We start from the raw sequence: 17,433 nt of genomic DNA, 5'->3' as shown, positions 1-17,433 counted from the left end.
TCTGCCCACAAAGTTTTTTAAATATGTTTTTAACTGTCTAGCTCTAGATGTACTACAGATAGTCAACAGCTCTCTTCAGACGGGTGTTTTTCCAAAAACTCTAAAGATAGCCGTTATCAAACCTCTTTTAAAAAAAGAGTAATCTGGATGCTTCAGTAATTAATTATTATAGGCCCATATCAATCCTGCCTTTCTTAAGTAAGATTATTGAAAAGGTAGTTTTTCACACAACTTAATGCTTTTATGGCTCAAAACAATGAGTTAAATGTTTTCTATTCTGGATTTAGGTCAAAGCACAGCACTGAAACACTCTTATTAAAGTGCTGAATGACATCTACATGAGCAGTGACACTTCCAGAGTCTCAGTTTTCGTCTTACTGGATCTTAGTGCTGCTTTGGAAGCAGTTGACCACAACATACTGCTGGACCCACTGGAAAAATGGTTGGGAAGTTCTGGCACTGCACTAAGTTGGTTTAAATCGTACTTGTAAGATCGCGACTATTCTGTCTCAATCGCTAATTATGAATCTGAGCAAAGTAAAATCACTTGTAGAGTTCCTCAAGGTTCCATCCTTGGGCCCCTTTTTATTTAACATCGACATGCTCCCGCTCAGATCATGGAACATTACAACATCTCTTATCATAATTACGCAGACGACACACAGCTCTATATATCAGTGTCAGGTGAATGACCACCTGACACTTATACCGGCTGAGTAAATGCATAAATAAAATTAATGAGTGGATGTGTCAGAACTTTTTACAACTCAACCAAGAGAAAAATGAGGTCATTGTTTTTGGCCCCAAAGAAGAAAGGTTAAAGGTCAGTGCTTGTCTTGACTCCATGTCACTCAGGACATCAAATCAGGCCAGAAATCTGAGTGTAGTTCTGGACTCGGACCTGAAATTCAACAGCCACATTAAGACAATAACAAAATCAGTTTACTACCATCTGAAAAATATTGAAGAATCAAAGGATTTTTGACCCAAAAAGATTCTGAGAAACCTGTTCATGCATACATACACATATTGTAACGGTGTGTTTACAGGCCTCAGTAAATATCTGTCAGACAACTACAGCTCATCCAGAACGCTGCAGCCAGACTCCTCACCAACACAAAGAGGGTGGAGCACATTACACCCGTGCTCCAATCCCTGCACTGGCTGCCTGTGCACCAAAGGATTGGCTTCAAAATCTTACTTCTGGTCTATAAAGCTTTGAATGGTTTCGGGCCTAGATACATCTCAGATTTACTTGTAGAATACAAAAAACCTCCAGACCTCTGAGGTCCTCAGGAAGAGGTTTACTCAGTGTTTCTAGAGTCAGAAACAAACAAGGTGAAGCAGCTTTTAGTTCCTACGCTCCTCACCTGTGGAGCAAACTTCCTGAACACCCGAAGACTGCTGACATGCTCACTTCTTTTAAATCAGGACTTAAAACATTCCTATATGCACAGGCCTTCAAATAAAAAATAGACTTTGCTTACTTTATTAAACTTATCTTAATAAATCGCTCACCTTATTTATTATACTTTTCTTCATTATTTGTTTTAATGCATTTCTTCTAAAGCTTTCATTTATTTCTCTTATTCTGTATTTCTTTCATTTCTGCTGCACTGTGAATTGCCTTGTGTTTGAATGGTGCTCTATAAATGAATTTGCCTTGCCTTGCCTTACACGTTTGCATGCGCATACAATTGCCTGTTTGGGTCTACATGGGAAGTAGTGTGGAATAAGGAATCACGTTGGTTAACTGACTGAACCAGATGGAGTCAAAACAGCCGGGCGATTTGAGCCGCTATGGCTGCCTGCATTAACAATCCATTTACATGTGTTGACTGTAAAGATAATGAAATATACCAGCACACAGTTTTTCAGTAAATGAGGCCTTGAGATAAGTCCCATCTGGGTCGCCCTGCTGGAGCCCATAAACGCCCAGTTCATCATCATTCACCACCACTGGGAAGCTGCAGTTTTGGAGTCAGTAACGTTGTTGGATATTTGCACTTACTCCACATCAGAGTTTCCTTCAGCGACACGTCAGTTAATTGCATTGTCATCGATCCTCACGCTCACTGCTGCGGGCATCGAATGAGCATCATGAATGAAACTTTGGCTGAAAATGAAAGTTCAGGTCATTTATGTCCAGAAGCTCAGACACATGGAAAGCTATTGGATTTCCTTCTCTCTAATTGCAGCATCTTTCCAAACAGAAAACACCTAATGAGGCCAAATGTAGGCCGTTAGCAATATGAAAGTTTGAGGCTGAACATGTTCCTGCGTGTTTGATGGCTGATAAAGTTAACAATATGGACAAACTTTTACATGTTTTTTTGTTTTTATTTTACATTTTGAACATGCCATTAGTGCTTTGGGTGATGAGTGGTGGTCCTGCACTAATCCTAAACAATTTCATCAAGCCAAAGCAACATTTACTGTTTTTGAATGGACAAAAATGGCTAAATTTGTATTCTATTGAAAACTACTGTATTTCCCACACTCTAAGTTGCACTTTTTTATTTTTTCAGTCGTTTGGCTGATGATGCAACTTACTGTATATTCGGAGGCGACTTATTTATCGAAATACACCGGTACACCGTTGGATAAATTATCTGAATTTACTTAAATTAAGAAAAACTCTTGAACAATAAAGAATTTTTACAGCAGCACCGCCACTAGTGGCTTTCTAATTTTCAAATTAATTATTGGGCTGCCAATACAAGAACTATAATTATGTGGAAACTGATACCATATAATGACGCCGCTCCTAAGTGGCTACAGTTGAAGAACCTAACCCACAGCCTTATACTCTTATATGCCCTCCTTAGTTTAAAACTTTCCCTACCTGAACCTTGAGCTAAATACACTTCAAATCATACATCGTAGAACCATACATCGTGATTAAGAGTTCCCTTAAAATTTTGACATAATTCAAGCAATCCTTCTCACTTTGACTCCTCAATCCACGCTCCTATAGGGAGAAGTCACATGTTCAGACCATCAATTATAGATGAAGCTTCTGACATCTGACTTAGAAGAGAATGTACCACAATAAATTATTTACTGTCAACATTTTCATATCCGTCAACAAAAGACAACAAAAACTTGGCTTCCACAATTAGTAGAGAACTGTGATTTAGATTATTTTAATAACCACAATAAGCCTGTCAGCAGCGCACCGCAGCCTGAGCTTTCAAACAGTTGCACACATTAGTCAGTAATTCAATTAATGCTGCATCAACACTGGATCTATCAACAGAATTGACTAAATCAAATGGCAGCTGTTGCAACAATCAAACAGAAACTCTCAGATGAGACATTTTATTGTATTTACCTCAGATAATTAGCTAGTAATTTAATATTTTAAAGGTAATTTACTGGTGGTGTGATGAAAGACCAAGACCGTTTTGCCAAACGAGCCAAACATTCATCCAGTCTTTGAGTATGAACCTGATGTCCTTCCTTTGTGTTCCCAGTAATGTGTCTGTAATTGTCCGATTATAAAGTCAAACAGCTCTCATGCAGACCCTCCGGTCACTATAAATCACTGGATGCTCATTTAAAAATAGATAAATGTTAAGTGCGCTTAAATGTAATAAAGAGAATCAATCCCTCTAAAAGCAATCGACCATTTTGAGTCGCACAATCAGCCATTCACCTGCAAAAACTTTCCATTACAAAAGCGGGGGGCAATTAATTCCACTGAGGGGGCCACATGAAAAACTCGGACTGCTGTGAAGGGTCAAGCCATAAGTTCTAGTCAATTCTGCTCAGTATTTCAACACATCTGCTAATAAAAAAACTGCATGTTTCCTGGTTTTGAGCTGCTAAACTGTCCCCGTTTTGTATCAGTCCCGTTCTTATATTTATCTGCAAGTTCTGATAAAGGAGATTATGAACACAGTGATGCATCTTCTCAATTGTCTAGCATGCATAATGTACAGCAATTTCACTCATACTCGCTCAGTGACCTTGGTTGGGCCAGTGAGGGACAGCTGAAGGGCGGCATGAGGCCCAGAGAACATATAAAGCCAAGGTCTTACACGTCTATAAAGACTGATAATAATCAATTTATCTGCTGCTGTATCATCTGTAGCTTTTGTGTTTCACTATTTACAATGTTCCACTCCTAATTGTCATTGACGCTAATGGCTTCAGTTGGTTTTATGACTCATTTCTTGCCTTTAAGTTAAGAAGAACAGATAAAAAAACAAAGTGCAGAGAGCAACAACCTCTATATTTTTGTTATTCTTCAACGACACCTTGGTGGACTCGATTCCTCAACATAATGCAAAGATGACGATCTGATCTGCCCAAGCGAAAGGGCAGTGTCTGCGCTCGGCGCGTTCGCTGTTCATTTCTGGGACACTGAGCAATGACGGGCAGTGAAATGGAAAAGTTGAGCAGCAGCTGAAACTTGCTGACTTGAGGCGTCATCACTTGAGGTCAGAGCTGATCTTAAATACCTCGAGATCAAACCGCAAACCTGAAGATTTAGACATGCCCAACCAGCTTATGAATAAAAGAAATGTTATAAGGGAACACATTACTGTAAGTATTATGTTCATAGGTGCCTAATGAGAAACTGATAACGCAGTTACAAATACAGAAGTTTCCATTTGTTCTTATTAGTATAACAATTTAAAACAAAGTTATGCCACATTTTGCATTAATGCTTAAAATACAGCCCTCTCACAGGAGCATCGGCAGATAAAAAAAACCTAAAACATACTGGATTTTATTCAATGATTACTAAATATAAACAGACCAAGAAGGCGTATCTGTGCCAGTCGTTGACTTCCGACTGAAACAGACGGTGCTGACAGCTCAGCAAAGAACTTTTCCCAGAAGCTAGTTACTTCCCATGAGGTACCAATTTTCACAAAACATTGTGAGACACAAGCTGCTGTTTCTACATATATGCTTACAAATCTGATGAAACGATTATCTCATAACAAACTTTCCATTCATCTTCTGTCCTGCTTCACCTAGTTCAGGGTCGTGTGTACACAATGGACAGTTTCCAATCCATCTAATTTCACATTTATGATCGTTAACTTCCACGACATTGACCCTGCAGCCTCTGATATGAAATACCTCAAACCCAAACTGTGCGGCTCAAACAGCAGAGCCGCTCTTGATGCCGTCCTCTGAAAGTTCTTGACATAAAAACCAGACAGCTTCTGCGGTGTGTGGAGTTGAAATGGCTTATTTACATGTCTGGTTTGTCGGAGGTGATCGTGACAATGGCTCTCTGTGTGTGTTGGACTCACAGATTCAAACACCGTCACCCTGAAGCGTCGTGGCCAAAATGGAAATCGATCAACAATTATCAGCGGAATGCTAAAAGTGGTTAGATTCAGACTATAAACGACAAATATTTCTATTTTATAACTTAGATTTAAGAGCTTAACTTTGTTTGTCCTCTTTTAAAAACTGCTCTGACTGCAGGTGAGTGGGAACTTTTTTCAGCTGTTTCTTCAAATCCTACTCTACCGGCGCCACACGGGCAGATTTACCGTATCATAGGAGAAAAGATATAGATGGTTGTCATCAGGTTCAGGAAGAAGTGACTAAACCGGCACAGAGGAGAAGAAACCTTTATCATTGAGTAAATGTTGTGTTATTTTTCTTGTGCTTTCCTTATTTCAAATGTCTCTTGTGTTGCCCTTTCAACGTGTGCAGAATTATTCTGAGACCGTTAATTACCGGAAAGTGCTGTATTGATAAGGGAATGGGACGCCAGGGCTACTTTTGGCAGTAACAGCTGGCAGCTCATTGCTTTGGTGAAATTATAAACACAATAATGTTTACTTGAAGTTCCCATGAGCTTGCAAATTGTGTCATAAATAAAACCAGCCGCCGCTATCAGTCCTGCTCACTGACACCGCTGGTCGCTGGAGCAATAACCAAATATATTGCTCCACAGTATCTGTCTGCCGCTCCACTTATTGATCTCAGGTGTTGGGAAATTAAAGAAGCTTTATATTGTTAACATCACAAGTCAAACTTCATGATTACATTTTCAATTAGATGACTTCAAAGAAGCTGAGTTACATGTCTGCTCTCATTACAGATAAACAGAATTCTCTACTGACAAATGAGGAAAATCATATTTATAAGACATTGTTTCTGTTTGTAATTTCAGTTCAGATCTATTAATAATCTGGTCAGTCAATTTCACTTGTGTTGCTTTGTCCCCTCTTTGTGCTTCTAGTCCTCCGTAGATCCATTGTGTTTCGGTCCAGTTTCTGTTTCTTTGTATATTTTTCATTTCTTTTACCTGCGGTACTATTCATCTATCACAAAATAGAAGCTATAAACCTGAACTATCATCTGAACTTAGGACGTAATCGGCGGTAAGATTTGGATAAACCCGTGAGAGACTCACCTGGTCTTCGAAGGACAGGGCCTGTCCCACGTCGCGAGGGAACCCGTCTATGACGATACCGTTAGCTTCCGGGATCTTCATGATTTTCTGCTTTATCTCAGTTATTGTGGTTTCCTGAAAAAGCAGAACAGTTTATATTCATGATGAATCATTGCCTCAAAGCACCAGATTCATTTTCTTCTGAGAGCAAACCATCATGCCTGCGGGCAGCCCATCCGGATTTTTGATCATAGAAAATAACTCGGTAATTAACTCATGCATTGATTTTTGTCGTTCTCCCTTTAAACTTAACTTTGGTTTTAAGGTTATTTTTGCGTGAGGAGAAAAACCCTCCAGCTACATATTATATCATAGTTGGGTTTGGGGTTTGTTTTGTCTATGAAAAATGACATCTTTTGCATGCAGAGGACACAATATGGTGGATATAATTATATCTGTGCAGAGCTCCACAATAAAAATGGTTGTTTTATGTATCTGAATGCAGCAGGGTGACTGTTCCAAGAGCTCTGGAGGCCCAATAGTGCCAGCGTCTCTCAGCATCACTTACTTCCTCATGGCTGGAGGAGGTCGACATGTTTGAGCGCATCTCTCAGGGCAGAGTGCTTCATGCAATATGGCAGCGATATATGAGCAATGCTCTGCTCTAAAAATAACATTAGTCACACAGACGGTCAATTTCCATCTGACCGCGAGAACGTGGAGCCGCGGCACAGACAGAACCTCATCAAGATTTCATCAGCCAGATTAATGTATGCATGTCAAATAAAATGAGAAAAGCCGATGTGAAGAGAAGCTGCAGGGAGCAGGACTCCGAGCGTGAGATCACGCAGCGATACCTGGCTTCAAACCATCAACCACAGCAAGCAGCTGGTTGCTGTTTTCACTGACACACACTCTTTATTTCCCAAACATGCAACAGGTGTTTTATAAATGTTTAGTCAGCAAACTGTAATTTGACATCTCAACAACTGTTAACCATCAGGGTTTCGCGATACCTTTAACAGGTGTTTTATTGCGTTATTGTAATTACCACACACACCCATTAAATGTGATATATTACACGATGTGTATCATACAGACACGACTGCGTTCAGTGTTTTCACGACATCGCAAAGAGCATTAACGTCACAGAGGAATAAGCAGAGGTGGAAATCAGGAATTGCAAATATTTATCTAACTGAAATTAAGCTGTGGTTTTTGGTATTTGTACTTTTTCGTTTGAGTCAATTTACTCATCCCTAGGCACAATTAACATCACATGATCAAGCTGATAAATTTAATCGTTTAGGAGACATAATTCTTGGTTTGTATGTATATTTTTTTCAAAACTTCATTTGTACAGTGGCTGCTTGGTATAAATATGCTTGAACTAATATCATTAGTATTTTTTGAGATGTACTGTGGAAACAGTTTAATTGGATTGACATAGTTTAGCCATCCATGCATCCATACTATGACTAACTAATTCAATACATTTGAATCAGACCCACTTCTAAGTTAAGACTCGCTCACGACAGCACCGCTGCTTTCAGTGGGCTTTCGTTTCTCTCATCCCCTCAAGGACTATTTTATGGAAGAGTTTTAGGGCCACTGAAGAAGAAAAAATATTCGGAGGCTAAAAAAAAACAAAAACCTTTTTTCTTCAGTGGCCCTAAAACTCTTCCGTACTATTTGTCTCTGTTCTTCTGAAAAAGAATTAGACTGAAAGTAAAGGTCTGCTTTGTCCTCGCAAAATGACTTGACTTGACGAAGACTTGGCAAAGCAGTTTAATAACTTTGAATACTCTATTGTTTTCTTCACTTCTGCTCTCAGCGTGAACAATGAACCGGGTGGCGCCCACCCTGGAAGTGACTTAGGAGTTTCTAGTAGATGCCATGTCTACGAACAAAGGCCCGCGCAGTCAAAATGGCAACAAAAACACCAAACTGAGTTTGACATTTCACTGAGAAAACAAAGACGTTAAGAAGATCTCACTTCAGCAACAGTAATTTAGCTTTTGTTTTTCTCTTTAATCAACCGTCATTCACGTCTCAGTCCAAGAATAAAAAAGCAATACATCTTCCAGTTTTTAATTTCGGAGCAGACCGTCAACCATCCAAGGAACCGTTATTAGAAAACCGGCGGTATTTCTCAGAGAACAGAAGTTCAGATATACGCTCAGTCACATGACCCGGCGGAGACATACGGACACACAGCATCTGGTTGTGGGCTGAGACGCAGTGAGGTGATGGTCCACACTGAATGCTGTCAATTATTTGCAGCAACGCAATTGCAATTTTTTTTTTGTACGAACTGGTGGAATCACGCATATATTATTCAGCAGCTTTGTAAGAGCACCTCAACACAGTGTGTTTACACAAACACTAGTGCCAAATCACACCCCCTTGAATCAACCTTATAGTCAATTTGGGAACATTTTGCCTTTTATCCCGAATCATTTCTGGGCCAAATTCTAATCTGCTGGGTTAAACTAATCACAGCAGGAAATTAAATGCCTCACAGCCACAAAGTCCCTTTATCATATCGAATAAATCTGCAGCTTGGCGTCGCTTTGCTGTTTATCTCACTAATTCCTGGGCTGAATTGCTGAATGGTGGCAAAGGAAGGGAAGCGTTGTCTTGCCAGGCCCACAATGGAAGGATGACAGATGATAGGCGAAGCAGTTATGGAAGGAGATTAATAAGATGGTACGAGTGAAATGCTTCACAGTGCCCATGTGATAGATTAAGTCCGTTGCACCATTGCTCTCCTTTTGGAAACAAACAATTATCCGAATGTCGGCTCAGAAATGCATATATACATTAATTTCCAGAAAAAGAAATATAATTAAATACCAGTTTCACTTTTTTTGTTGTTGTTTTTATTCCTATTCTGCACTGACAGGATTTAGCATGGATATTTCTCAAAGTCATATATTCTACATCAGGAGTAATGTAACAGGAATCAGCCTCATCCTCAGCAACGAGGTATTAAGCTTATAGTGAAGGCTGCCTCAGGTCACCCGGACCATTTTGTAGTTAATCTGCTGTGTGTTTAGACTGCTGGGAGGCCTTTCTTTTTTTTTTAATGCATCGAGTTTATCTCCTTTTTTTACTTTGTTTTTCTCCTTTTTTTCTATGAGTTAATCTACTTTTTCTGTCTTTTTCATACATTCATATTTCACCATCACATGTCACAGGTTATAGGTTTGTTATACACTGAAAAATTGTGTTCAAGTTTCGTTTGAAATGCTAAACATTTATTTGATCGTTTTTTTTTTTTTTTACCATTTTGAGCTATCATTTGTGCGTATAACCATACCCCCCCCCCCTTTTTCTTTTAACCTTTTTTAGTGCTTTATATACTATATTTAGTATAGTATCATATGGCTTTGTTTCTCTTTGTTTACCATTCTCTTAATGGTAAACAAATTGAACAAGTGCATGTAAATAAATTTCTAGGAATTACTTTTGATGAAAAGCTCGGTTGGAAGCCGCATATAAATATCCCAAAGTCAAAATTAGCCCAAAATATTGGCATAATGTGTAAAATCCCATCAGTATTAGATGAAAATTCACTCAACTTATTATATAACTCCCTCGTTCTTCCATATCTGAGTTATGGTGTGGAAATATGGGTTGATTTTGTCCACCTTAATACATTAGCTGTAAAGTGTAAGGCACATAATTATAATCTTCCACCTCATATCCGGAAGTTATTTGAACAGAGAGAGTCGATATAGCCTCAGGGGTACTGGTTTTTTTGTGTCAACTATACTTAATAATCCTTCGAAATGTGTCAAATGTACTTTAAAATCCAATCCTTCAGATCAATAATGCTGAAAAAATTAGTCGGGACGATAATGAAATAGATATCTTATGTTTTTGTGTCCAATATACTTAATAATCCTTCCAAAAGTGTCAAATATACTTTGAAATCCAATCCTTCAAATCAATAATGCTGAAAAAAATGAGTCGTGGACGAGTTGTCCAGGGTTGAAGTTTTGTGGACGAGATGTCCGTGCACCAACCTCATCCTAACCAGTGCAGAAAAAAAACACAGCTTCTTTGGGATTGTTATGTTTCTGTGAAAGTGCCACCATTTAACACAGTTATGTTGATTAACTGACAGATATTGAAAGTTTTACTTAGTAAAAAGTATCAGCTTCTTCCATTGGTCAGTTTTTGACAATTCTGTAGGCATAAAACCAAACTAAATTAAGCCAGTCTGATTGTGATACCAGTCGAAGGAGGGTTAACCCAGTTTGATCAATGCATCATATCTGTTTATGTAGCAGCAGTTGCGGGTGGTCTCCTCACTGGACGAGATATGCCTGTCACATGGCCTTCTGTGTTTATGCAAATTTTACACAATGTCTGAATGTGTCAAGGATTGACGTTTAAATTATGGTGTGCACTTTCAGTGGTGGGTTTGTCAATATGTAAAGGATGAAACCGCAGGAGGGGTCTGTGCTGACTCTCTGTTATCATCTTGGATGCGAATGAGATGGATAAGCATCCCTCTCTCCAGGACGGTTCTGATATGCATGCTGCTAATTAGTCCCTAGTTGCGTGCATGCAGCGATAATGACCTGAGAGAAACTGGACTTGCAAGCCCACCCCGAACCCCTTCTCCCTTTTTAAATGCTACCTGTGGCGCCAGCTCTCCGTTGGTGATGATTTTAGCAATCAGACTCCACTTTCTGTTGCTTGTGGCATTGTGGATCATCTTTTTCCTCAGCAGCTCGCCCACAGACACGTACTGGAAGCCATAGCGCTCGGCAATCTTCAGGCTCTGTGTTCCTTTGCCGCTGCCAGGGCCACCTAGGCACAGAGAGAGAGAGAGAGAGAGAGCAGTTGATGTTTTTGTGAGCGATTTTGACGTGTGTGTGTGAGCGTGAACATTGTGTGCGTGGGTGTGTTAGTGTAGGCGCATTTGTGTATAAGTGTGAAAGATCCAGGCTGTGTGAGACTGTGTGTGTGTGTGTGTGTGTGTGTGTGTGTGTGTGTGTGTGTGTGTGTGTGTGTGTGTGCTCACATTGTGAGAGGTTCTCTATGACTGGACTGTGTGTTTCTCTGCAACACTGTGTGTAACTGCTGATGTGTGTTTAGCGGGGGACATATGGGGGGGATGCAGATGAGAGAAAAAGGTACGTGCGATCCTCCCACATTTGCAAACAAATCACGGGAGTGGGATTTTCAGGAGAGTGAAGATATGTTCAGAAATTTGTGTGTCGAATGTTTCTAATACAAGCTATTGTTCGAGTTTATTTGTCCATTTGGATTCTAGGCCTGACAATAATATAACAGTGAAGCATGACAGGCCTATCATATGAGCTGTCAGTGTGTGAATGGTCCGGTTAAGCGCCCGTAAAAGCTGTCTGATGACCTGAATGCCGCTTTACTACAACGGTGCTTCGTTTGCGGAGTTTCAGCCTTGCTACCATTAGCTACTAAAGAAATGTCAACTGTGCCAAAATTGCTCCTGGTGGAAAAGCCAGGCCAGTGCGGAGAGAAATAATGAGAGGACAACGTGCATCATTGGTCATATATTCCATCATGGTGTCATTGTCAGGATTGATTTTTGAGAGGGAGGATGAGAACTATATGGGAGCAAAGATAGGAGAATTGGTCAATGTTAATGTGTCACTTTGCAATAGTCACGAAAGTATCGCTTAGGATCACTGGAGCAAGACTGTAGGTCAAGGGTGTCAAACTAATTTTAGATGAGGGGCCACATACACTCCAATGTCATCTTGAGTCGGTTGGACTAGTAGAATTTAAACTTTAAAGTTTTGTTTTTTTGTTGTATTGCAGATGGAATAATGCGTGATGAAAATATTTGAAGCTTTTTGCAGGCTCGTTTTGGCCCACGGGCCTCATGTTTGACACTCCTGCTGTCAACTCCAGCTCAAACCCAAAGCTGTCACTGCTGTTAACTATTTTAAAAGAATGTCATTTTTCACAGCCGATATGTTTTGGGAATTTGAAGAGCATTGAAACAATCCAAACCTAATTATCAACCTCAGTTAAGTACCAGCAGCATAATCTGAACACATTGGTCAAACCTTCCTCTGATCCTTTTTTTTTTTTTCTGAGCACAGTCACTTTTCTGAAATCTTGATGTCACAGTCTAATTCATGCGATACAAACCCAAGCATATGTGTTATCGATTTTTGCATCTCAGAGAGTGAATTAAATCCTAAAAATGGAATAAATCAATAAAATGGAACCATTAGTTACTCAATTTGGTTCACATATGAGATTTTAAATCGGTTGCCGCAGGAAGGTTACAATCTTAACTTAAATTGTAATGATGAGTTTAAATATCTCAGTAACATTAAAGTCCCGAAATGGCCTTTAGCCAATATTTATGACATTGTTTTGGATTTTGGCATCATAAAAAGGAAAGGGAAAAAATCTTGCTGCACAAAAAGCAGTATTTGAGTCTGATTCACTTTAGAATTGAGTATTTTGTCATATTTGACCCAGTCTCCCTCCAACGTCCTCCAACCACGCATCACTGTCAGTCTCCCTCTGCCGTGTGAACCTGACAGACTAAACATTCACCATGATCCTCCACAGATATGACAGCTGCTGCCATCCTGTTTTCCCTTTAAAATAGGCCACAATGTGCTCACAAAGAGGAGACAGGAACTGGCTTTGTACTGCGAGGACAAATAACTATCATCCACTCCACAGACGGCGCGAACATCCCACCAAAAGCAAAACAGGTTGAGGCTGAACGCTGCTGAAAAGGTTTCAACAAATGCTGAAGTCCCTTTCCTGCTCAAACGAAAGCTCTAATCAACCATTTCAAACAAGTTTTCTAAATAGCTTTATTTGGTCTGAGCTAACGTGTGTCGTAACGTTCATGTGCGGCTGCCACTCTCAATTTATAGGATCAATGCATGTATTTGACAGGTTAATGCAGGCACGTCAAGGAAATCAGATTAGACCAGTGTGAGTGTCAAACACAGTGAGTGACATGCAACAAGATCTACCCCCGCTGATACTAACTGAGAGGCGGAGCCAATCACGAAATACCAGGAAACACACACACACACACACACACACACACACACACACGCACACGCACACTGAGCCTCATACATTCTCATCCAGGGCATGTATTTTTAGGGCAACAGCAAGGCAAACACAAACTTAGTCTGTATTTTGCTGACCCTTTCATATAAATGGACGCAACCCTCTTTGGGGAGACGCTGATTACAGTGTGTTACTATGTTTACACACACAGAAAGGATGTTTTCTGCTGTTTCTTATCTAATGGAAAACATGACTCAACAGGAATTCACATCACTGCTTCGATCAGAACCATCAGAGGAGGAAACTGTCACCCGGCCTTAAAGCTTCCCCATTCTTATAGCATGTGAATGAACCCGAATTTCTCGTTTTTGTGTTTGATTTAAATTACATTTTAGATAAGATTCTTTTTTATTCATCACATACACATACAGCATGGCAGTGGAATGCAATGACTGTCCATCAGGCTCTACAACTGTAAAAATATAAAAAAATATAAAACACAGCAAAAAAAACAAAAAATATGTAAAAGTCTAATATAAAAGAAGCACAAAGTCTTCAGTCTGTGTGACGTGCACGTGCAATGCTGCTGTACCCACAGCCATGTGTCTATTGTGCCTGTTTATGAAGGGTGCTGACTGCGGGTCAAAGTTCACAGTCCTGACAACTTGAGGGAAGAAGCTGTGTTGTGTGTGTTGTACTGGTGTCTTTACCAATGACGAGGATGACTTTGGGCCGTGGTCTGTCTGGATCGAACACCTCGTACTCCTCTATGAGCTCCGCCGTCTCCGACAGGTCCGAGTCGCTCTCGATGGAGAACTGGCTGATGGGAGGAAGGCGGTCGTATCGTCTGTAGGGAAAGTTGGGGCTGTCGGGCATCACTGTCACACACACACACACACACACACACACACACACACACACACACACACACACACACACACACACACACACACACACACACACACACACACACACACACACACACACACACACACACACACACACACACACAAAAAGCCATAAATGAGCAGAATTGATTGCCCTACCCGAGAGTTTCTCCCCAGATCCAAAGCTCAGCACAGTTGAAAATCACATTGAATTAAATTATCCAAGATTTCAGCCATGCTATAATTCTGCCTTGGCAATTATTTCATTTTACTACTGATTCCATTTCAGAGAAAAAGAATGTTGCATCTTTTTGTAACAATCAAAAAGTAAATTAGGGATGAAGTTGTACAGAGTTGCTTTATTCAGTTCGGTAATTACCCTGGTGTCTACGCAGAATGGAAGCATTGATTACATAACATTACCAACTAAAAAAAAGGAAAGCTGGCTGAACACTTTTCCAATGAACTGACAGCTGCTATAGTAAAGTTGTGAGAGTATTATGTCCTCATACAAGATGGATTGATGATGCAGTGATAGCAATGACAATACATGCACTTGTTAAATCTGAAAAAAAATCTGATTTAAGCAATTAAGCAAAGCAAAGAAGGTTGCAAATGGCAGCTAATGCTGCCCCAGCTGTCTGAATCCTAACATGTCGCGTCGTCTTGCCCTTTTTCACATTTCTAACACATAAATCAGGCCGAGACAAGTATAAATTTCAGATTCAAGAGCAGGATTCCCTCTGAGTTTTCTTTAAAGAAGCAGAATTGAGCTCAAGCCTTAGCCTGGAGCTACAGAAATCAATATCCCTGGCTCTCTAGTAGTTTATGCAGTTAAACACTGCAGCTGGGAAAGTTTCCAAATAGCTTTGTCGCAATGATGCAACAAGACAAATGTGAGAATGTCAGCGCTGGAGTCTGCCCTAAATGCTCCTGTTTTAATCGTTGTAGTCTGAAGGCTTTCTCCATCCATCCATCAATCTTCTGAACCGTGTTATTGAAGTCAGAGTCATGGGGCGCCGGAGCCGGAGCCGATCCCAGCTGACTCTGTTCGAAGGCAGGTTACAGCCTGGCTCGTCCGTCAAAGGACAGAAATGAAGAGGCACACAGTCACATACACACCTATGGGCAAGTTAGACTCACCAATTAATATGAAATGAAAGTTTTTGGACTGTGAGAGAAAGCCAGAAATCTCCCCCACATACAGGGAAAACATGCAAACTAACCACAGAACCGGATAACTCCTGTACAACTGTGTAATTACATGACATTAACAGATTTTATTTTCACAAACAATAGTTATAAAAGAATATATTCATTTTAATTGCAGTGCTCACCTCACCTAAACAAGAAAGAGGAATTTAGGAAATCTAAAAAAACAACCTGACAATAATTTCTTTTTAAAGTCAACTCTGCTTTGCAAATTGTAAAAGATTTGCAAGAATTTCCAGCGTCGGTACTGGAAAAATAGATAACTGATGAACAGAGAGCCTTGCAGTTTCCCCTCTGACATCAATAATTAACTACATATTCATTAGTCTTTAACAGGTCAGTGAAGACGGCACAGGCCGGTTCTGAGTTGTGAAGCGCACACTGTTGCATAACGGCTGAAACCAGAGTTTGCCTACAAAACTTTCAAACTAGTGTGTTTGTGGGAGAGCCGGTAACGAAACTAAGTGCTTCAGGTGCTTTTTGGCCACAAAACTAGTGATTCACACAGCTGAGCCTCACGCTGAAGCTGAAAGAAAAGTGTCCACTTTCATTTGACTCAGAAAGTCTGCTCCGACCTGAAGTTCTCTGAGTTAGAGCGACCACTTTATCAATTGTACAGTGAGAGCGAAAGAGAGAGACGGAGAGAAAGGGAGGCAACAAAGGGAGAAAGAGAGAGAAAGGGAGGCGGGTGCATGGCTGCCAGCTTTTTCTCAGCAGCAAGTGCCAAAAATGTGCAGAATATGCTGGCGATCTTTTCTTTGTGCCAGAAAATTTGCCAGAAATATGATGGACTGGTACAAAGTGTTGGAAAGTGGAATGAAATTAATTCTGGTTCTATTAAAAAATAAGATAAAATAATCTTCCAAAAACTTTTAAGCCAATCTGAACAAGAAAAAGGTGTCATTTTAGTGGATAGAACCATCATAATTGGGCTAAATCTGTAGATTTGGGAGAATCCTTACCATTTCTGAAGAGGGACCTGCGTGATTGGCCTCCATTCAGGGGGGGCAGTGGCTTCTTCTCCCCTCCCACAAAAGTATCCCACCGCACCTTTTCTGTTCCCCCGAGCTCCCTGACTTTCTTCAGACAGCCCTCCAAGTACTCAACGGGGTCATCGGGCCGGTAGTACATCAACCCTGTCAGCAGACTCTGGAGAAAACAAGGGAGGAGGAGGATGTGAGGAGGTGCGTAGGTCAAACAAGAGAGAAGTTTGCTCTGATAGCGCCACATCTCTATTCCGTGATGGCGGGGCAGGGTTTAAGAATGTGAAGCATTAAAGAGAGGATTTGATTGCCCTGGCTCAGCTCCACCAACACAAGCGAAACATCTCACTTCATTGCAAACCTATGAGATTGGCCTCGGCCTGGCCGATAAACACAAATCCCTGGTAACCGTGTTGTGTTTTTGAAGGACGGAAGCCAACGACTATGATTGATGTGAGAGCAAATGTCGGGCCAAAGTACAAGCCAAGTGTATGTTTGTGTGACTTTGGTCCTCTGAATCCTAAACAATGCTTTCCTCTGAAACTTCTTACTTCATCTCCACCCTCCTCACTCACAGCTCTGGAAGGCAGCAGCGTGAAAACATATTGAAAACTTTCTCTGAAAAACAGTAAATAAACAGGCTGTGATTGCTTGCATACATTAGCTCCATGACTCTGAGGACTGAGTCTAATTAAGTGGATGAGCCAATTTGGTATCTCCTTAGGGTTAATTATTATTGAATGCCATTATATTCCATCAAACTCTCATGTATATGCATCCTTAAAAATCAGTAGCGACTTATTTTATACTTTATCACTTAATTTCTAATAGTGTATCATCTTAATTGTGTGCATGCTGTCCCTCTAATAGCTTCACAAATTGTTGATTTTAGATGCAGTCATTTTCATAGTATGTGATGCCATTAATATGCCTT

The 17,433-nt window shown here is 40.3% G+C and overlaps 1 protein-coding gene across 1 annotated transcript in view; it reads right to left on the bottom strand.

Moving 5' to 3' along the window:
* ak5 (adenylate kinase 5) overlaps positions 1-17,433 on the bottom strand; it is an 87,809-nt gene that overhangs the window by 69,508 nt on the left and 868 nt on the right. Inside the window, exons 2-5 of the mRNA XM_080479743.1 lie at positions 16,479-16,665; positions 14,128-14,295; positions 11,022-11,194; positions 6,392-6,505 (exon numbers count right to left, since the gene is read on the bottom strand). Coding sequence (XP_080335869.1) covers positions 6,392-6,505; positions 11,022-11,194; positions 14,128-14,295; positions 16,479-16,665 — 642 coding nt within the window. The remainder of the gene's footprint in view (positions 1-6,391; positions 6,506-11,021; positions 11,195-14,127; positions 14,296-16,478; positions 16,666-17,433) is intronic.

The sequence above is a fragment of the Lipophrys pholis genome, assembly GCF_963383615.2.
Source record: "Lipophrys pholis genome assembly, chromosome: 1".
Lineage (NCBI taxonomy): Eukaryota > Metazoa > Chordata > Actinopteri > Blenniiformes > Blenniidae > Lipophrys > Lipophrys pholis.
The sequence above is the reverse complement of the archived record's forward strand: the minus strand, read 5'-3'. Positions and strand labels throughout refer to the sequence as shown.